This window comes from Macaca fascicularis, chromosome 12 (assembly GCF_037993035.2).
Source record: "Macaca fascicularis isolate 582-1 chromosome 12, T2T-MFA8v1.1".
NCBI lineage: Eukaryota > Metazoa > Chordata > Mammalia > Primates > Cercopithecidae > Macaca > Macaca fascicularis.
In genome coordinates this window covers 52873315-52897116 of record NC_088386.1, presented here as the reverse complement: position 1 = coordinate 52897116, position 23802 = coordinate 52873315, and the positions used below count along the sequence as shown (strand labels likewise).

The 23802-nt window shown below is 36.6% G+C and overlaps 1 protein-coding gene across 1 annotated transcript in view; it reads right to left on the bottom strand.

Annotated features, from left to right (window-relative positions):
- Positions 1-2788: 2788 nt before the first annotated feature.
- GALNT5 (polypeptide N-acetylgalactosaminyltransferase 5) overlaps positions 2789-23802 on the bottom strand; it is a 149861-nt gene continuing 128847 nt past the window's right edge. The window contains exon 10 of the mRNA XM_065525506.2: positions 2789-2997. Coding sequence (XP_065381578.1) covers positions 2923-2997 — 75 coding nt within the window. The 3' untranslated portion in view covers positions 2789-2922. The remainder of the gene's footprint in view (positions 2998-23802) is intronic.

Genomic DNA, 23802 nt, shown 5'->3' with positions numbered 1-23802 from the left:
TTACCTATATTCTAGAGTAGACAATCTGGACTATGTAATAAATAGTCTGCTGATTTTAAGTTCTCTCTCTCTCTCTCTCTCTCTCTGCATGTGTGTGTGCGTGTGTGTGTGTTTGGGAGAAACAGAAACACTTCACTTTAAGTAGAACTGCTAAATTTAAGTAAACTTCTGATTAAGAAATGAGTTATTTTGAGAAAAAAGAGGGTAGGGTAAGGAAGCATGTAGGATAACAAGTATAAAAAGATTTCTAGGCCGGGCGTGGTGGCTAACGCCTGTAATCCCAGCACTTCGGGAGGCTGAAACAGGTGAATCACGAGGTCAGGAGATAGAGTTCATCCTGGCTAACACGGTGAAATGGTGAAACCCCGTCTCTACTAAAAATACAAAAAAGTTAGCCGGGCGCGGTGGCGGGCGCCTGTAGTCCCAGCTACTCGGGAGGCTGAGGCAGGAGAATGGCGTGAACCCGGGAGGTGGAGCTTGCAGTGAGCCAAGATCGAGCCGCTGCACTCCGGCCTGGGCGACAGAGAGAGACTCCGTCTCAAAAAAAAAAAAAAAAAAGATTTCTCGTTGGGACTTGCCTTCTATTAACTCTTTGAACTGAGAAACATCCGGTAGGCTGTGCATGCGGGTCACTCATATGAAAGGCAGAGTGTCACACCTTTCACAGAAACAATAGCAATCTTGTCTACCATTTACTGAATGCCTAGTTGGCTAAAGACACTTTACGTGTGATCCTCACAATTACTATATTGTAGGTGTTAGGCATACAGATAACAAGTCAGGAATTTGGAAATGTTCTCAGGGTCACAAGGCTAGTCAGTGCCAGGGTTTAAATTGGAAGTCAGTTCTTCCTTGCTCTAGTCTATTCTAGATATCATTTATTCTTTTGGTTCTGTTTAGTGATCATCACAGTACTTTTTATTCTACCCAACAGGAATACTTAAAATGTACAATTATAGATACTGCATAGATAAGTGTATTTCTTTGGGTAAATAGGAAAACAAACAAACATTTCTCTGTTCCTCATACAAAAGTTTCAGATATAGGTTCTTTAATAACTACATGATGAGCAATGTATTTATTTTCAACAAGAGCTTGCAAACCAGTTATGATTCAACAAGAGCTTGCAAACCAGTTATGATTCAACTGGTATTGCTCATTTCTCATCGTAGTCTAGAATCATCCTGCTAAAGGTCTACTTATACGAATTCAGCATTTCTTGTTATCCTATTTCACAAAGTCCAGGGAAAGGAAACACCACATTTATTTAAGGAAAGATGACTTTGAAATCTTCTACAAGGTGAGAAAATGCTTTGAGAACTACATGGAATGACATAGGTCATACGGTAAAGCAGACCATAGATCATTTGCTTTTCTTGTGACTTTAATACAGAAGTGTAATACTGCTGTATGACAGTAGACCTCAAACGCAAAAAAGGCAAGGAAGGGATGGAGCAAGCATCACTTTAGTTTGCGGTAAGAATTAGAGTCGAGGTATGTTCTGAGAATAAAGAAAAAAGTACTGGTTAACCAAAGTACAGGAAGGAAGGGCATGTCATGTTCTATATTTCACAAGCTGTAAGAAAATTAGCTTTTGTTTAGTGGAAATGTGGGTAAATTTCTCACAGTATAGCTTTCAGACAAATGTATGACCTCAGTGGGGCTTTAGAAGAAACTTCTGGTGCATAGTGATTCACTCTGATATAATTTACTGGGAAAAAAATTGAAAAGTGTTTTTTTAACTTGAAAGTTCTCAAATATGTAATACTGGTGAATTCCATTAATTGACCACCTGTTATGAAAATGCATTTTTCTGGAAGGGCATTTGATAAACCAAATTTGAATCAAGTAGATTGGGAATTACTTAATCATGTGTCTGAAGAACACAACCATGACAACAGATTAGTAATATATTTTTGGAAGTGAACTTTTATTTATGACTTTCTACCTTGTAATAATTTTATATCTTAAGTGCATGATACAGATATCATTTAAAATCCCAGTTTGCACTTAAGAGATCAAACTTGGAAACAGTATGTGTGTATTAATCACCAAAGTACAGGCATTTTTGAATGTATACATACTAAAAATAGTACGTAATACACAACTACATTGAGCCCTTCAGATCATAAAAGTATTGTTATTTTATATCCATTTCCTTACATACCTATGGGCTACAAAATCAAAATTTGATGCCTTTATGAAATAAAGAATGCTAGTTTTCAGTGTCAGGACTTTCTCTCTCTTTCTCTGTCTCTCTCCCTACATTTCTCTCTACCATAAAGAAATAATTGTTTTAAAAGCATATTTTTAAAAAATCCTGGGTGATTCTCGACATTTACTTCTTTGAGGACCTTAAAAGACACTACTTACTTAATTGAACTTTGCATGATTAGCTTTTGTATTGCTATTTAACAAATTACTGCCAGGCATGGTGGCTCATACCTGTAATCCCAGCATTTTGGGAGGCCGAGGCGGGTGGATCACCTGAGGTCAGGAGTTTGAGACCAGCCTGACCAAGATGATGAAACCCCATCTCTACTAAAAATACAAAAATTAACCGGGCATAGTGGTGCATGCTTGTAATCCCAGCTACTCCGGAGGTTGAGGCAGGAGAATTGCTTGAATCTGGGAGGCAGAGGTTGCAGTGAGCTGAGATCGCACCATTGTCCTCCAGCCTGGGCAACAAGAGCAAAACTCCACCTCAGAAAAATAAATAATAAAAAAACCCCACAAACTTAGAAGCCTAAAATATACTTATTTTCTCAAAGTTTCTGTGGGCAAGGAGTCTGGGCACAGATTAGCTGGATCTGCTCAGGATTTCACAAAGCTGCAGTTTAGGTGTTGTCCAGGGTTGGGTTGTTACCCGGAGGCTTGATTGGAGAAGGGTATGCCCTTAAGCTCCCCAGGTTGTTGTCAGAATCATTTCCTGGTGGCCACACAATTCATGGCAGCTTGCTTCTTCAAAGCTGGCAGTGAAGAGGAAAAATGGAGAGGCTGCAAACAAGACAGAGTCTTAAATAATACCATGTAATCGCCTTTGCCATGTAACATAACCTCTTAAGTGACTTCCCATCACCTTGCCTTATGATGTAACATTAAGATGGGAATAGCATCCTATCAACCGTACCATGTTTTGTTTGTAAAAACATGTCACAGGCCCACCCACACTCAAGAAGCAGGGATTACACAGTCATGAACATTAGGAGGTAAGGATCAGGGGACCACCCTAGTCTGTTTGTAACACCATTCAAGGAGTTCACAGACTTGATAACATATGGGTATTGAGCTGTCTCTAAATCTCCTTGAGTAAAAATTAGTGACTGTCATAATAATTTATATATAAAGAAATGGAAGCATTAGTGAATTTTGGAATGAAATAACCTGGTCAAGATTGTGTAACTAGCCAAAAAGTTGATGAAAGTTTCTGGCCTCCTAACTTTGTCTGCTAGGTACATTAAATGATAAAAGAAGATTTTAAAAGAATAAGAAAGAATGAACTAGTTACTTGCTTTCAATTTTTACTCGGGGAATCTGAATGCATTTAAGTGAATAGTGATTGGCATACTGAAGTTTGCCACTTCTAGGCAGGCACATCTTTATAAGCAGAGGATAGTAGGAACTTTTACACAGAAAAGTAAACAAAACATTTATTATCAAAACTACAAAGCACAAAAGGAAATGATCAGCCATGAGCAAAAGTTAGGAGATATCACAAAATTATTAGAACTTGAGGGGAAAAAAGAAGTTTGAAAGAATATAAAAAATGTGTATCTTAGGAATAAAGGATAACTTCCTCAGCTCGATAAAGAACATCTACAAAATGCCTGCAGGTAATATCATAATGGTGTGACACTGGACATTTTCCTTCTTTTTTCTTTTGATGGAATATCGCTCTGTCGTCCAGGCTGGAGTGTAGTTGTGCAATCTCGGCTCACTGCAAGCTCTGCCTCCCGGGTTCACGCCATTCTCCTGCCTCAGCCTCCTGAGTGGCTGGGACTACAGGTGCCCACCATCATGCCCGGCTAATTTTTTGTATTTTTAGTAGAGACGGGGTTTCACTGTGTTAGCCAGGATGGTCTCAATCTCCTGACTTCGTGATCCACCTGCCTTGGCCTTCCAAAGTGCTGGGATTACAGGCGTGAGCCACCGCACCCGGCCGACACTTTCCTTCTAAGATAGTTACAAAGCAAATATATTTTCTCTCACTTCTCCTTTCTATATTGTATGAAAATCTTAGCTAGTGAAATAAGGCAAGGAAAAGAAATAAAAGATACACAAGTTGGGAAGGAAGAAAAGAAACTGTCTTCATTTGACGATGATATGTCGTCTATGTGAAAAGTCTCAAATAACAGTGCAACAAAAAATCCTGGCACAACTAAGTGAGTATAGCAAGGTCATGGGATACAAGGTTAACATACAAAAGTCAATTGCTTTCCTACATATCAACAATGAACAACTGGAATTTGAAAGAGGAAAAACAATATGTTGACAGCATGCAAAAAATAAAATACTTAGATATAAATGTAACAAAATACTACAGGATCTCTATATGGTAAACTTAACCCTAAATAGAGAGTCAGTGGTCATGGATTGGAAGACTCCATAGTTTTACAACTCAGTTCTTCCCCACTTAATCTGTAGACTCAGTGTAATCTCAATCAAAATTCTAGCGAGCTATTTTTTAGACTCAACAAATTAATTCTAAAGTTTATATGGAAAGGCAAAAGACAATAATGGCCAAGAAAATACTGAAGAACAACAAAGTTGGAAGAATCACAATATCCTTTTAAAGACTTAATATAAAGTATTGTCATCATTACAGCATGGTATTGGCAAAAGAATAGACAGATAAATCAGTGGAACAGAACAGAGTGTCTAGAAATAGACACACACAAATATAGTAAATTATCTTTGACACAGAAGTAAAGTCAATTAAATGTAGAAAGGATAGTGTTTTCAACAAATGGTTCTGTCAAATATGCAAGCTCTTATACGTTTCACAAAAATTGACTCAAAATGGATCATAGACATAGGTATAAAACACAAAACTATAACACTTCTATAAGATAGCATAGGAGAAATTCTAGATTTCCTTCGGCGTGGTAATGAGTTTTTAGATACATCAAAAGGATGATTTATGAAAGAAAAAGTTGATACATCAGACTTTATAAAAATTAAAACTTCTGCTTTGTGAATGGCACTGTTCAGAGAATCAAAAGACAAGTCATAGGCTGTGAGAAAATGTGGATATACACATTGTTAGGTCCGTAAGATGCAATACTATTCAGCTACAGAGAAATAAGCTATCAAGTCATTAAAAGACACTATGAATCTTAAATGCATGTTGCTAAGTGAAGGAAACTAGTTTGAGGAGACTAATACTGTATGTGTCAATTTATATGACATGATGGAAGAGGCAATACTAAGGCAATAATAAAGATATGAGTGGTTTTAAGGAGTTAGGGGTGGGAAGAGGGCATGGAGATAGTTGAATAGGAGGAAGACTGGTGAGTTTTATATAGTGATGAAACTCTTCTGTGTAATATTGTAATCTTGGATACATGACTCTATGCATTTGCCAAAACCCATAGCACTTTACAGCATGAAGAGTTATCCTTAAAGCTTGCAAATTTTCAAAAAGCCCACTTAGGAGGTTGGGGGATCCCAGCATAGGATGAAGAATGTGACAAAAACAATCTAACTCTATTAAAAATGTATAAAACAATAGTGTGGAAAAAAAAGATGCTGAGCTAAGTAGCTCTGGAAATGATTGGAGTTTATAAAATGAAAGGCAAAATAAAACATACAAAAATATTCTACTCTAACAGAAAAACTTGCTTTCCATGTGAATACAATTAATAACTCTGACAGTGCTATGTATGTATACTGCAATTGAAGAATTAATAAATTCTTCATGGCTGATAATGGGAGCCAGATTTCTTACTGTTGGATTCAAAGTTTACAGATAAGTAAGGGAGAATGCTAGATTGACCCATGTGGTAATGCGTTTAAGTTTTAGACATCCATATGCACTCAATATTAACTTACTAAAAGTATGGATGATTACATACATAAATATTCATAGATATCTGTGTATGCATGAATTAGTTTATACACACTTATTTTCTTGCTCTGTCAGCTGAGAGGTCAAGGAAGTAATGACACTTTAGCAGCAATGAACACACATAGCACCAAGATCCAAGATCTTGGCTTCTAATACCATTCCCCCAATAAAAGAAACCAGAGTTCCTTGGAGAAATGGCTTATTCTAGATCTGAGGCAGGGAATATACAAGAAAGGCCTGCAGCATCTTGTAATTTCAGAAAGTAATAAAATATTTTTAAAACCTTATAAAGATTGAGATATGTCAAAGGCAAATAGAAGCCAATCAGAAGGGCTCCTAATGGCCAAAGAGCAACAAATAAAACAGTATTAAATTATAACCCAAAATATAAAATAAGTATACGTTCATGTGTCCATACTGATATAAATAAGTGACTGAATAAATAATAATAAATGGAGTGAAGAGACAAACCTCCTGTATGGAAAAATTTCCCATTATTTATGTAGATACTTCACCCTCAAGGAAGAGGAGCAGAACTCCTCATTCCTTAAGTGTGGGCCGAATATGATGACCTTTTTCCAAAGGGTATAGTATGGAAAAAGGGGAAAAGTAATTTTACAGTAGAGAAACCTGACAAACACTACTCCAGCAAGATGATCACTATCAATGTCAATTGCTGTAGGTTTATGTGGCTAATATGTATCCTTGATATTATATAGTGAGAAGGACACTTTGTCACAATGATCCTCTTGCCCAGAACCCATAACTTCAGTCTAATCATGAGAAAAACACCAAATTCTAATTAAGAGATACTCTATAAAATATCAGCCAGTACTTCTCAAAACTGTCAAGATTCTTAAAAATGAGTAGAGTCAGAGAATCTGTCATAGCCAAGAAAAGCCTAAGGAGACATGATGACTAAATAGAATATGGTATCCTGGATAACAACTTGGAACAGAGGAGGACACTAGATTAAAAGGAATTCTGAATAAAGTTTAAACTTTAGTTAATAATGTGCCAATATTGGTACATTACTTATAACAAATATACCATAATCACATTAGATGTGAGTAACAGGAAACTGGGTACAAAGTATTTTTGCACTCCGTCTCCCCTATTCACATCTACTATTGGGAACCCTGTGCTATCTTCACCATTTTCCCCTAAATATAAAACTGTTCTAAAAAATAAAGTATACTAAAAAATAAGCACATTTAAATTAACTAAAAACAGTAAAACGAAGAAATAAATACCACAGTGGAATAATGAAGTATTTGAATTAATTGAGAAAATTTAAATGAATATAAATAAAATTTTATTTTAAAAACATTGGCAGACTTGGGCGGGGTGCAGTGGCTCACGCCTGTAATCCCAGCACTTTGGGAGGCCGAGGCGGGTGGATCACGAGGTCAGGAGATCAAGACAATCCTGGCTAACATGGTGAAACCCTGTCTCTACTAAAAATATAAAAAATTAGCCGGGCGAGGTGGCGGGCGCGTATAGTCCCAGCTACTCGGGAGGCTGAGGCAGGAGAATGGCGTGAACCTGGGAGTTGGAGGTTGCAGAGAGCCGAAATCGCACCACTGCACTCCATCTTGGGAGACAGAGCGAGACTCTGTCTAAAATAAATAAATAAAATAAAATTTAAACACAAAAAAAGCATTGGCAGACCTGTGGCTTCTGGTAGGGCATGTAAGGAAGTTGGAAGTCACAACTCCGTCTTAACAGCAAGTAAAAAACTTAACAGTTGGGCGCAGTGGCTCATGCCTATAATCCCAGCACTTTGGGAGGCTGAGGCGGGTGGATCACGAGGTCAGGAGTTTAAGACCAGCCTGGCCAAGATGGGGAAACCCCGTCTCTACTAAAAATACAAAAATTAGCCAGGCTTGGTGGTGGGCGCCCTTAATACCCGCTATTTGGGAGGCTGAGGCAGAGAGTGGTTTGAACTCGGGAGGCAGAGGTTGCAGTGTGCCTAGATCGCACCACTGCACTCCAGCCTGGGCAACAGACTGAGATTCCATCTCAAAAAAATAAAAATTAAAATTAAAAAAAAGAAAAGAAAAGAAAAGAAAAAGAAAAAACCCAAAATATCAACAGCTCTTTTTAGATGCATCAAAGAAGTGAGCTCACAGGGCAAATCACTGTCCCCTTAATTGCAGACAGGCACATGCAAAGAATCATGAGGGACTAGGGTAGGAACCCACAGCAGAAACTTCCATGGGAACCAATGCCAGGGTAGGAAAACCTGAGCTATAATTGACAAATTGCTAGAGGCTCAGAGTGGACAAATCTGACAGTAAAAAATTCCAGAGGTTCCTCTCATGTAGTTGTCCCCACATTTTTGTGACTTTTACAAGATTCTCACTGTGAATAGAGAAGAAAAATCTATTATACTTTCAGTAGCAGAGGGGAAAAATAACTATTTTGAAATAAGCCAGAGCATTCTGTTCTTCTTAACAAGGCCTACCCTCAAAATAAACTATTTTATCAGGGCCTAAACTATTTTTTTTTTCAGAGCCTAACTGAGCTGGGGGAAGGAAAGTATACAACTCTAGCATGCTCTAGCCATTCTGTTCCATGTAAGTGGAGGTAGGGGCAGAGGTGGGCTGTGAAGCACTTGTGAAGTTCACAATGCAGAGTCACATGTTCACTGAGACTGAGACCTTATCATAGCACTATAGAATGCTCTGTACACCCTGCATCTCATGACCACATTACTAAAGTTAAAGACCTAGTTATAGCAGTTCATTTTACCTAGTACATCATGCTGGACTATCAAGAAAAAAATTACAAGGCATACTAAAAGCAAAAGCAAAAACACACACACAAAAAAACAATTTGAAGAGACAGAGTAAGCACTGGAACCAAAGTTAAATAGGGCAAGGATGTTGGAATTATCAGACTGGGGAATTACAGCAACCATGGTTAATATGTGAAGGGCCATAATGGATAAAGTTAATAACATACATGAACAAATGAACAATGTAATCCGAAAGATGGAAATTCTATGAAAGAATAAAAAAGAGATGCTAGAGATGGAAAACACTGTAACAGAGGAAAGGACATCAGGAAGATGGCAGAGTAAGAAGTCCTGGACCCTTTTTTCCTGCATAAACACAATGATTCAGTAAAAATTCATGGGTAAATTTCCTTTGCAGGATATCAGAAACTAATTAAAAGGATATCTACTATAAGATAAAGCAAAACCAACCCCCCACCCCGCAAAGCCAGTAAGGAGATTCAGGACACCATCTTGTTGGAGACTCTACCCCAAGCACTATGCCATATGATTAGGAGAGACAATCTAAACTCTCAGCTTTACCCATGGGAAGGAAGGGGTTGATGTGCCTATTCCACCAATGTTCCCAAGGAGGTCCCCCAAAAGATTTGATTCTGTCTCACCGGTCCTGGATCTCTGATGGGTCCAGCATAGTCAATCTCCCTGGAGATGAACACAGGTTGTGGCTTAGTCTGGGATTCCATAGCTTCTCCAGGATGCCCTGGCTCAGCAGAGTGCAAGCAGACACAAAACACAGCTCCCTGCTTCTCCCTGGGAAGGAGAATAATTTGTAGAGCTCCCCAGAATCTCTGATTTAGCTAATTGTTGGAGATTTTCTGCTGTACCAGGTCAGTCTGTGAAGACTGGGAGAGGAGCCTGCTTTGCCTAACGGGCAGACACCAAAAAAGAGAGTAAAGGAAAATGAAGAATAAGGCATAGATGTTTAAACAACAAAACGAGATAAATGTCCAGAAGCTGACGCAAGTGAAATGGAATTATATGATTTGCCTGCCAGAAAAGTAAAATTAACTCTCATAAAGATGCTCACCAAGTCAAGAAAACAATGCATGAACAAACTGGGAATTGCAGTACAGATATAGAAATATCTCTGTGGAACTGAAGAATTCCATAATTGAACTATAAAAAATGCACTGGAGGGTTTCAACAGCAGATTAGATCAAGCAAAAGAAAGGATTAATACACTTGAAGACAGGTCTTGGGAAGTAATTTAGTCAGAGGAGCAAAAGAGATAAAAAGAATGAAAAAGGAGAAGAAAGTTTAAGAGACCATGGGATACCATCAAGCCAACCAAAATATGCATTAAGAAGGTTCCAGAGGAGAAGAAAGAGAGAGAGAAAGGATGAGAAAGCTTGTTCAAAGAAAGAAAAATGATTAAAAAACTTCCAAAGGCTGGGGAAGGAAATGGACATACAGATCCAAGAAGTCCAAATGACATCATATAAGACAATGAGAACCTTGAAAGGTACAAGAGAAAAAAGATGTGTGATGTACAAAGGAACCTCTTTAAGACGATTAGCTAATTTTTCAGTAGAATCCTTACAGGTCGGAAAGGAGAGGGAAGATAAATTCAAAATGCTGAAAGAAAAAAAAAAAAACCCTTGCCAACCAAGATTATTATAGCTGCCAAAATTCTCCTTAGGAATGAAAGAGAATAAAGACTTTCCCAGACTAAAACAGAGAGAGAAAGAGAGAGAGGAGAGAGAGAGAGCTCAAAATGTTAAACGGAGTTCTTTAAGATGAGATGAAAGGACTTTAAACAGCAACATGAAAACATAAACAATGAAGAAACTTATTGGTAAATGTAAACATATAGGCATATACAGAAAATTGTGTGAATGTAATGGTTGTGGGTAAATCACTGAATTCTAATATAAAAGTTAAGATATAAGTATTGAAAGTAACTACAGCTAAAAATACATTAAAAGATACATATATGCATAGATGTATATTGTGACAACAATAATACATTTTGTATGTGTAGGAAGTTAAAATACAGAGTTTTTGTATGCAACTGGATTTAAGTTGTCGTCACCTCAAAAAAGAATATGTGATATATACACACAATGGAATTCTATGCAGCCTTTAAAAGAAGGAAGTCCTACAATATTGCAACAGCATGAATGAACCTTGAGGACACTATGAAAAGTGAAATAAGCCAGTCACCAAAAGATAAATATTGTATGATTTCACTTCTGAGGTATCTAAAATAGTGAAATTCATAGAATCAAAGAGTGAAAGGGTGTTTGCCAGGGGCTGGGAGAATGAGAAAATGGAGGGTTATTAATGGGTGAAAAGTTTCAGTCAGACATAATGAATAAGCTTTAGAGATCTGCTGTAAAACGTTGTCCCTATAGTTAACAACAATGTACTGTCTACTTAAAAACTTGTTAAGATGATATAGTTCATGTTAAGTGTTCTTACTGCAATGAAAATGAACCATTGTAACAGAAATGAATAATGCCTTTAATGGATGTTTTAGGAGACTGGACAAAGATGAGGAAAGAATCTCTTAACTTGAGAATGTCAGTAGAAACTTTCAAAGCTGAAAAGCACATAGAAAAAAGACTGAAAACAACAACCAGCTAAAAATCCAAGAAGAGTGGGACAACTACAAAATCTGTAACATATACATAAAAAGAATACAAGAAGAAGAAAGAGAGAAATGAATAGAAGCAAAGGAATAATGACTAAGAAATTCCCTAATTAATGTCAGACGTCATTCCAGGAATCTCAGAGAAAAATAAGTATGATAAATACCAGGAAACTCTACATAAGTGTATCAGATTCAAAGCTGAGGAAAATAAAAAATAAAGAAAAAAATATGAAAGAAGCGAAGAAAAAAAAACCTTACCTGTATTTCAGCAAATGTAAGAATTATACCTGATTCCCCAGAAATCAAGCAAACAAGAAGAAATTAGAGTAAAATATTTTAAGGATTGAGGGACAAAAGAAAAGAAAAGAAAAAGCCTAGCAAACTAGAAATCCATATCCTGTGAAATTATCCTTCAAAGTAAAGGAGAAATAAAGACTTTCTCAAACAAACAATAATTAAGGGAAATCCCTGCTTGTAGACCTGTTTTGCAAGAAATGATTTTTAGAAGTTCTTTATAGGGAAAAAATGACGTAGGTCAGAAACTTGGATCTATGTAAAGAAAAGAAGAGCTTTGAAGAAGGAATAAGTGAAGGTAAAATTAAATCTTTTTACAATTTTTAATTGACGTAACAGATAATTTGTTTAAAATAACAACAATGTAATCAAATATATGTATTTATGTGTACATGCATAGGATTATGTATGTTTATGTATAAGTAAAATGAATGGCAGCAGTGATACTAGAGGCAGAAATTAGAATTAGAGGAATTAGAATTTATTATAAGGTATTTACATTGTCTGGAAAGTGGTATAGTGTTATTTGAAAGTGGACCTGGATTAGTTGTAAATGCATATTGAAAACTCTAGGGCATCACTAACAAAAGTATTGGAAGTATAACAGATTTTTTTTTTTTTGAGACGGAGTCTCACTCTGTCCACCAGGCTGGAGTGCAGTGGCCGGATCTCAGCTCACTGCAAGCTCCGCCTCCCGGGTTCATGCCATTCTCCTGCCTCAGCCTCCCGAGTAGCTGGGACTACAGGCGCCCGCCACCTCGCCCGGCTAGTTTTTTGTATTTTTTAGTAGAGACGGGGTTTCACCGTGTTAGCCAGGATGGTCTCGATCTCCTGACCTCGTGATCCGCCCGTCTCGGCCTCCCAAAGTTCTGGGATTACAGGCTTGAGCCACCGCGCCCGGCCTACAGATATGTTAAGAAAGGAGAGAATATAGAATTATATAAAATGCTCAGTTAAAATCACACAAGTCACAAAAAGGTTAAAAAGACTAAAACAGGAACAGAGAAAAAGGGCAGTGAATAGAAAACAGTAACAGATATCATAGATATTAATCTACCTATTTAAATAATCATTTTGAATGTCAACGTCTAAATGCACCAATTAAATCACAAAGATTGCCAGAGTAGATCAATAAAACAAGACTCAACTATGTGTTGTGAACATGAGACCCACTTTAAATATAGAGACACATAGAAATTAAAAGCATGTGATGGAAAAGCATATGGCATGCTGTCACTACTTTAAAGAAAGTCTCTTCTGTTTGAAATACAATTTCAAACAGAAGAGACTTCAGAGCAAAGAAAATTATCAGGGATAAAGAGGAACATTATATAATGATAAAGGGACCAATTCTCCAGGAAGACATAGAAATCTTAATGTGTATGTGCCTAGTAGAGCAGCAAAACACATGAAACGAAAACTAACTGTAGCCTGGTAGTTTAATCCACTATTACAGTTGGAGAATTCAACACCCTCTATCAGAAATGCACAAATACAGCAGGCAGAAAATCTGCAAGGACATAGCTGAAATCAATAACATCATCAATCAACTGAATATAACTGATATCTATCAACTACTGTATTCTAAAACAGAAAAATACACATTCTTCTCAAACTCACATGGATTATTCACCAACATAGACCACATGCTGGCCAATAAAATATACCTTAACAAATTTAAGAGAATATAAATCATCCAATGTCTGTTCTCAGATCACAATGGAACTAAACTAGAAGTAAATTAGCTAGAAAATTCCTCAAATACTTGGAGATTAAACAACACACCTCTAAATAATGCATAGGTCAAAGAAGAAATATCAAGAGGCATTAAAATATTTTGAAATAAATAAAAATAAAGACAACATATCAAAAATTGTGGCATGCAGCAAAAGCAGTGCTTGTTGGGAGATTTAGAACATTTAATGAGTATATTAGAAAGGGGAAAATATCTAAAATCAGTAATATAAGCTTCTACCTTAGGAAATTTAAAAGAAATACAAATTAAATCCAAAATATGTAGAAGAATATAATTAATAACAATTAGAACATAAATCAATAAATAGAAACTGAAATTTCAATAGAGAAAATCATGAAACCGAACGTTAGTTCCTTGAGAACATTAACAAAATTAAAAAGCCTTTAGCAAGGCTAACTTAAAAAAAAAAGAGAGAGAGAGAGAGAGAAGACTGAAATTACTAGTATCAGAAATGAAAGTGAAACACCACTATAAATCCCATGAATGGTAAAAAGATAATAAAGAAATATTATAAAAAACTCTGCCCACAAATTTGATAGCCTAGATGAAACAGACCAGTTCCTTGAAAGGTACAATCTAACAAATCTCACACAAGAAGAAATAGAGAGTTTGAATAGGCCCATATCTATTTGAATTTGAATAACAATTGAATTTGAGTAAATAGATCAAATAAATAAAATCCTTCAAAAATAGAAAAAAACAGGACCAGATGGGTTCACTGGTGAGTTCTAACAAACATATGAAGAATAAATTTTACCAATCCTCTAGAACCTCTTTCAGAAGATAGAAGCAGAAGAACTATCTCCTAACTTATTCTATGAGATGAGCTTTACCCTAATATCAAAGCCAGGCAAAGATACTATAAGAAAAGAAAACTATAGACTTATATCTCTTGTGAAAATAGATTCAAAAATTTTCAAAATATTAGCAAATTGTATTGAACAGTGCATAAAAAGAATTACATACCACAACCAAATGAGATTTATCTCAAGTATGCAAGACTGATTCAACATTTGAAAAATCAGTTAATGTAATTCATTGCATTAGTAACATAGAGAAGAAAAATCACATGATTTTATCAACAGATGGAGAAAAAGTGTCTGACAAAATCCAATACTTATTTATGATGAAAACTCTCAGCAAACTAGAAATAGTGGGAAACTTCCTCAACTTTATAAAGAACATCTACACAATATTCCTACAATAAACATCATACTTAAATGGTGAGAAAGTAGATGCTTTTCTGCTAAGATCAGGAACAAGACAAGGACATCTGTTTCACCACTCCTTTTCCATGGCTTACTGGAATTTCTAGTTAACACAATAAGACATGAACGGAAACAAAAACTATATTGAGAAGGAAGAAATAAACTATCTTTATTCACAGATAATATGATTGTCTATGTAAAAAATCTAAAATAATCAACAGAAAAAACTCCAAATTTCCTGAAGTTAATGAGTGATCAAAGCAATGTTGCAGGATATAAGAATAATACACAGGTCAATTGCTTTCCTATATATTAGCAATGAAGAAGTGGAATTTCAAATTTAAAGCACAATGCCATTTATATTATCATATAATCAAAGTGAAATATTTAGGTATAAAGCTAACAAAATATGTACAAGATTTATTATGAGAAAAATAACTAAACTCTGATGACAGAAATCAAATAAATGGAGAGATATTTTATGTTCAAGGCTAGGAAAACTCAATGTCAAAATATCAGTTCTTCCCTTCTTGATCTATAGATTCAATGCAATACCAATCAAAATACCAACTTATTTGTGAATATTGACAAACTGATCCTAAAGTTCATAAGGCAAAAGTCCTAGAATAGCCAACACAAAATTGAAGAATAGAGTCAGATGATTCATACTGCCCAAGTACAATACTTGCTATAAAGCTACAGTAATCAAGACAGTATAGTATTGATAAAATAATAGAAAAATATATCAATGGAACATAATAGAAAGCCCAGAAAGAGAATCACATAATTAGCCAACTAATCTTTGACAAAGAAGCAAAGGCAATGAAATGCGGAAAAGATAGTTTTTCAACAAATAGTGCTAGAACAACTGGACATCAACATACCGAGAGAGAGAGAGAGAGAGAGAGAGAGAGAGAGAGAGAGAATTTGGACATGACCTTGCAGCTTTCATAAGAATTAACTTGAAATGGATCATATGCCTAAATGTAAAATTCAAAATTATACTACTGCTAAAAGATAACATAGAAGAAAATCTAGATGACCTTGGGAAGAAATAATTGATAAGCTAGATTTCATTAAAATTAAAAACTTCTGTTCAGCAAAAGACATCATTGAGAATGAGAAGACAAGGTACATTCTGAGTGAAAACATTTGCAAAATATGTATTTGATAAAGGACTGTTATCCAAAATATACAAAACCTCTACAATAATAAAATGAACTACCTAATTTAAAAAGGGCCAAAAATCTAAGTTGAAACCAAAGAAGATGGCAGATAAGTATATGAAAAGATGCCCCCCATCATATATAATTAGGAAAATGCAAATTAAAACAACAATGAGATGCCACTGCATGCCAATTAGAATGACCAAAATCCAGAACACTGACAACACCAAATACTGGTGAAGATGTGGAGAAAAAGAAACTCTCATTCATTGCTAAAGGGAAGACAAAATGGTAAAACCACTTTGGAGTACAGTTTGGAAACTAAACAAGTTTTGGAAACTAAACATACTTTTACCAGAGCATGAAGTAATCACATTCCTTGGCATTTATCCAAGGAAGTTAAAAACTCTTGTATGCAAAAAAACCTGTATATAGATATTTACAGCAGTTTTATTCATAATTAGCAAAACTCAGAAGCAACCAAGATGTCCTTCAGTAGGTGAATAGAAAAGCTGTACTACAACTGACAATAAAATATCATTCAGTGGTAAGAGGAAGTGACCTATCAAGCCATGGAAAGACATGCACCAAAGTGCATGTTACTAAGTGAAGAAGCCAATCTGAGAAAGCTACATACTGTATGATTCCAGCTATATGACATCCTGGAAAAGGCAAAACTATGGTCAGAGTAAAAGTATCAGTATTTGTCAGGGTTTAGGGTGGAGGGAGGGATGAATACGTGGAACACAGAGAGTTTTTAGGGTAGTGAAACCATTTTGTGTGATACTCTAATTTTGGATACATGCTATCATACTTTTGTCCAAACTTACAGAATGCAAAACACCAAGAGTGAACTCTAATATAAACTATACTTTGGGTGATAAAGATATGTCAATGTGGGTTTAGTAATTGTAGTAAATGTACCACTTTGGTGGGGAATGCTGATAATGGGGAATGTTGATATGCATATATTGGGCCAAGGGATATATGTAAAATCTCTGTACCTTCTACTCAACTGTGCTCTCAACCTAAAACTTCTCTAAAAAAAGTATACTAAAAAATTGTTATTGAAATCAAATCCTCATAATCAGTGGGAAAGCATATCATACATAGATAAAGAGAGAATCTGTGAACTGAAAAATTATGGAAATTACCATAATAAATATATAAAGAGACTTCAAAAAGTTTGTGGAAAAATGGAATTAAAAAATAAAAATTAAAAAAATACAAACCTTAATTTTTCAACATAAGCTCAATTAAGCTTAAGCCATTCTTGTAAGCAATAATACCAGCCATCTAAAGAACTGAGGGTCCTGGGAATTTAACCATGTTAATACAGTCTTTTATGCATTATTAACTGAAGAAATATGGGTGCCTTTTACAGTCTTTTTAAGATTAAGAAACAAACAAAAAACAATCAGAAGGAGCCAAATCAGGAATGTAAGGTAGATGCTGAAAGATTTCCCATAGAAACTCTCACAAAATTATCCTTCTTTGATGAGATAAATGAGCAGGAGCATGGAGCATTGTCTTAGTGGAGAAAGACTCTCTGGTGAATCTTTTCTGGATATTTTTTCTGTTAAAGCTTTGGCGAACTTTCTCAAAACTCCCTCATAATAAACAGACAAATAACAGATAAATAAACTGTTCTTTGACCCTCTAGAAAGTCAACAAGCAAAATGCTTTGAGCATCACCCAAAGCTGTTGTCATGACCTTTGCTCCTGACCCATCCACTTTGCTTTGACTTGACCACTTCCACCTTTTGGTAGCCATTGCTTTGGTTGCGCTTTGTCTGTAGGATCATACCAGTAAAGTCATGTTTCATCTCCTATCACAATTTTTCAAAGAAACCCTTCAGGATCTTGATCCCAACTGTTTAAAATTTCCATTGATATCTCAGCTGCAGAGCTGATCTGGTGCAATGGTTTTGGTGCCCATTGAGCGGAAAGTTTGCTCACCTTTAAGTTTTCAATTAGAATTGTTTAAGTGAAACCAATTGAAATGTCTATGGTGTTGGCTATTGTTTCTGCTGTTAATCATTGGCCCTCTTCAATTAGGGCACAAACAGGGTTAATATTTTTTCCTCCCAAATTAAGTGGATTATTTGTTGCTGCAGGCTTCCTCTTCAAAATTATGTAGACCCTTCTTAAAAGAAGTTATCCATTTGCTAACTAATGATTTCTTTGGGGTACTGTCCCCATAAACTTTTTGTAAGTAATCAATAATTTCACCATTTTTCCACCCAAGTTTCTCCATAAATTTGAAGTTCGTGCTTGCCTCAATTTTAGCAAAATTCTTATTGCTCTGTTAAGGGCTTTTTTCAAACTGATGTCCTAAACTTCGTAATGCCTCAAACTAGATCCCATTCATATATGTTATAACAAGTTAGAGTCAGTTTATTTTGGTGCAAAAATTTTTAAGATCTATGCATAATTCTTTCATAATATGCATTTTTCTATGAGCTTTTTGAAGTCCTATTATATAAAGACAGATAAAAAGAGTAGAAGTATTAGAAGTAGATGAAAGATAGGAAGGAGAGAAAGGAAAGTTCCAACATATATCCAATGAACGTTCTGGAAGGATAAAATACAGAAAACAGGAGAGAGGTTATCTTTGAAGAGATGGTGATTGAGAACTTAGTATAATTGAGTTTTTTTTTAATCTCATGAATTATTAGGGTCAGAAAATGCAACATCTTGACAAAATAAAAACAATAAAATAAAAAGTAAAAACAAACTCACATTCACACACTGTAGTGGAACCATGAAGTATCAAAGTCAGTCTTTGGTGAAAATCTTAAAAGCAACCAAAGAACAAATGCAGATCATAAGGAACAATAATTATCTTGAAAGAATTAAATCTGCACAACTGTAACACTAAGGAGAGACATAGGCACTCTAAATTCTGCATGGTAATGAAAGGAACTTTGTAATACCTTTTGTGAGATTGTCTACCAGCCTTTCAAAGGTGTACAACTTAACTCACTGTTCGTGCCATGTACAGTTATTTTTCCTTATACTTCTGCATTTACTAGCTGAGAACAAGATTTTGTCTAGCAAAATAGTATAAAGTTTCAAGTTTCATTTGTTTATTCAATCATCCAACAAGTCAATGAACAATTTCTAACCTAATTCTATGAGAACCGTGTTAGAAACTCAAAATAAATAAAAAGTTCTTCTTGTTAACACTTAATGTCAGAAGACAAATATTTATACTATTGTATGATAAATTCCAAGGCAAAGATATGTAAGAGCCTACAGAAGTATGACATAACTCAGTCTGAAGTTAGAAATGTGATCGTTATCTTACATGAACTCTTCTGGGGAGGAGTTCAAATAACTTCATTTATATTATAACATAAAATCAGTAATATGATAAAGGAAATTACAAAACTGTTTAAAAAATCACTTGGATTTAAACTGAGCTTTCCTTTTCTTCACAATAGTGATGATTTGGTGATTGTGATATGAGAGCATTCTGGTCGTATTATAAATTCATTACTAAAGAAAGTGTACATGCTCAGATTGAAGAGCAGAGAGGACTGGGTGGTACTTACTTTCCTTTCCAAAGGCTAAAGAGTGGTCTTTCATTTTTGCCACATTTATTTTCTGTCCAGCCCGAACACTAATGGATGGAGGAGAAATGAGAAGAGGAATAGCATTTCCACTGTTGAGAGGGTGAAACTCTGCACTTACTTTGGCTTCAAATGTTGAGAATTAAGTTAATGGGTCAATATAGCTCCAAACCTTATCACTGCCTTACGTAAATAGAGAAAACAAGACAGAAATGAGTTTGCTAGACAATGCAATTTATTATTATAAAAATTGCTGAATTATAAAAACTCTACCACTTTTGGTCATCAATAAATGATTGTACATTTTAAAAGTATTTATAAACTGAAAATAGGAAAAACATAGAAAATGATAATGAGTAGGGATCTGATCCCAACCAGCTGTATTTGAAGACATGGTTGTTATTTCCTCACCACAGTATGTGACATTTTATTCTGAGTTTTAAAACTACAGACAGAACCACTGATTAAAAACAGGATGTGGGTGAATAGTCATGCATGAGACTCCCTGGACGAGACATGAGCTAAGCTAGTGGTTCTAAAACAGCAGCTTTCCGTCAAATGCTGGCTTGCTGCCTCAGAATCACCTGAGCAGATTCTCAGGCATTGGGCCCCAGAGATTCTGTTGAATAGGCCTGGGTGGGTTTCAGAAATCTTTGTATAAACAAGTTCCCTAAAAGATTCTTACATTAATAACTAGGAACCACGTTTTGGGAAACACTACTCTGGAAGTTTATAATTTCTCTGTTAGCTCTGGTGTTGGTGAACTGTAATTAGGAATGGAGCATAAGCAAAATGATAAAAAAAAAAAAAAAGTCAAAAATATTAAAAGTGTCTTAAGAAGAAAGCTACCTCCTAATAACCTCCTCTTAGATTTTCCAACATGACTGTACGAAATTTCTACCCTTTTCAACATCATTTTCTGCAGGTAACCATGACTCCTAGTCTGCTGAAGTGGAAGTCATCTAGAAGGAGTTCCTTCAGTTCACTTGCCTCCAATGATTTCTATCTCCTTTTTCTCTTTGCTATTTCTAACTGAAATGAGTACATATCTTCCCCACTTCTTACATCATTATTTACCCACAGACTTCTTTCCTCAGGCCAGCAAATATTTTTTATTTTTACCTATTCTGAGTTTAACCAGTAAAACATGCTTTATCAGCATGAACAGAAGATCATATCTCTTTACTATGTAAATTAATTTCCTGATTGCTAGATTCAGCATTGGAAACCAATCTTTATTGATCATGTTTCCATTTTCTGTCCTAAATCTTTTGAAAATGCTGGGATCTTACTTGGTTGTGCTTCCACACTACTGAAAAGAGAAATGGAGAATAGAAAAAGCCACAAGTGGGGGAGGTTCCAAGATGGCCGAATAGGAACAGCTCCAGTCTACAGCTCCCAGCGTGAGCGATGCAGAAGACGGGTGATTTCTGCATTTCCAACTGAGGTACCGGGTTCATCTCACTGGGGCTTGTCAGACAGTGGGTACAGCCCATGGAGTGTGAACTGAAGCAGGGCAAGGCATTGCCTCACCCAGGAAGTGCAAGGGGTCAGGGAAATGCCTTTCCTAGCCAAGGGAAGCCATGACAGATGGCAGCTGGAGAATTGGGTCACTCCCACCCTAACACTGCACTTTTCCAGTGGTCTTAGCAAAAGGCACACCAGGAGATTATATCCCGAACTTGACTCAGAGGGTCCCATGCCCACAGAGCCTTGCTCACAGCTAGCACAGCAGTCTGAGATCAAATGGCAAGGTGGCAGTGAGGCTGTGGGAGGGGCACCCACCATTGCTGAAGCTTGAGTAGGTAAACAAAGTGGCAGGGAAGCCCGAACTGGGTGGAGCCCACCACAGTTCAAGGAGGCCTGCCTGCCTGCCTCTGTAGACTCCACCTCTGGGGGCAGGGCATAGCTGAACAAAAGGCAGCAGAAACTTCTGCAGACTTAAACGTCCCTGTCTGACAGCTTTGAAGAGAGTAGTGGTTCTCCCAGCATGGAGCTTGAGATCTGAGAACACACAGACTGCCTCCTCAAGTGGGTCCCTGACTCCCAAGAAGCCTAACTCGGAGGCAACTCCCAGTAGGGGCAGACTGACACCTCATACGGCCGGGTGCCCCTCTGAGACGAAGCTTCCAGAGGAACAATCAGGTAGCAACATTTGCTGTTCTGCAATATTTGTAGTTCTGTAGCCTCCGCTGGTGATACCCAGGCAAACAGTGTCTGGAGTGGACCTCCAGCAAACTCCAACAGACCTGCAGCTGAGGGTCCTGACTGTTAGAAGGAAAACTAACAAACAGAAAGGACATCCACACCAAAACCCCATCTGTATGTCACCATCATCAAAGACCAAAGGTAGATAAAACCACAAAGATGGGGAGAAACCAGAGCAGAAAAGCTGAAAATTCTAAAAATCAGAGCACCTCTTCTCTCCCAAAGGAACGTAGCTCCTTGCCAGCAATGGAAGAAAGCTGAATGGAGAATGACTTTGATGAGTTGAGAGAAGACGACTTCAGAAGATTGGTAATATCAAACTTCTCCGAGCTAAAGGAGGATGTTCAAACCCATTGTAAAGAAGCTAAAAACCTAGAAAAAAGATTGGACAAATGGCTAACAAGAATAAATAGTGTTGAGAAGACCATAAATAACCTCACGGAGCTGAAAACCATGGCACAAAAACTACGTGACACATGCACGAGCTTCAGTAGCTGATTCAGTCAACTGAAAGAAAGGGTATCAGTGATTGAAGATCAAATGAATGAAATGAAGTGAGAAGAGAAGTTTAGAGAAAAAAGAGTAAAAAGATATGAACAAAGCCTCCAAGAAATATGGGATTGTGTGAAAAGACCAAATCTACGTCTGATTGGTGCACCTGAAAGTGACGGGGAGAATGGAACCAAATTGGAAAATACTCTTCCGGATATTATCCAGGAGAACTTCTCCAATCTAGCAAGGCAGGCCAAAATTCAAATTCAGGAAATACAAAGAACAAAGATACTCCTTGAGAAGAGCAACTCCAAGACACATGATTGTCAGATTCACCAAAGTTGAAATGAAGGAAAAAATGTTAAGGGCATCCAGAGGGAAAGGTCGGGTTACCCAGAAAGGGAAGCCCATCAGACTAACAGCAGATAACAGCAGATCTCAACAGCAGATCTCTCAGCAGAAACCCTACAACCAGAAGAGAGTGGGAGCCAATATTCAACATTCTTAAAGAAAAGAATTTTCAACCCAGAATTTCATATCCAGCCAAACTAAGCTTCATAGGTGAAGGAGAAATAAAATCCTTTACAGACAAGCAAATGCTGAGAGATTGTGGCAATAGCAGGCCTGCCTTACATGAGTCCCTGAAGGAAGCACTAAATATGGAAAGGAGAAACCGGTACCAGACACTGCAAAAACATGCCAAATTGTAAAGACCATCAATGCTAGGAAGAAACTGCATCAACTAATGAGCAAAATAACCAGCTAAAATAATAATGATAGGATCAAATTCACACATAACAATATTAACCTTAAATGTAAATGGGCTAAATGCTCCAACTAAAAGACACAGACTGGCAAATTGGATAAAGAATTGAGACCCATCAGTGTACTGTATTCACGAGACCCATCTCATGTGCAGAGACACATAGGCTCAAAATAAAGGGATGGAGGAAGATCTACCAAGCAAACGGAAAAATAAAAAAAGCAGGGGTTGCAATCCTAGTCTCTGATAAAACAGACTTTAAACCAACAGTGATCAGAAGAGACAAAGAAGTCCATTACATAATGGTAAAGGGATCAATTCCACAAGAAGAGCTAACTATCCTAGATATATATGCACCCAATACAGGAGCACCCAGATTCATAAAGCAAGTCCTTAGAGACCGACAAAGAGACTTAGACTCCCACACAATAATAATGGGAGACTTTAACACCCCACTGTCAACATTAGACAGATCCACGAGACAGCAAGTTAACAAGGATATCCAGGAACTGAACTCAGCTCTGCATCAAGCAGACCTAATAGACATCTACAGAACTCTTCACCCCAAGTCAACAGAATATACATTCTTTTCAGCACCACATCGCATTTATTCCACAGTTGACCACATAGTTGGAACTAAAGCACTCCTCAGCAAATGTAAAAGAACAGAAATTATAACAAACTGTCTCTCAGAACACAGTCCAATCAAACTAGAACTCAGGATTAAGAAACTCACTCAAAACCACTCAACTACATTGAAACTGAACAACCTGCTCCTGAATGACTACTGGGTACATAACAAAATGAAGGCAGAAATAAAGTTGTTCTTTGAAACCAATGAGAACAAAGACACAACATGCCAGAATCTCTGGGACACATT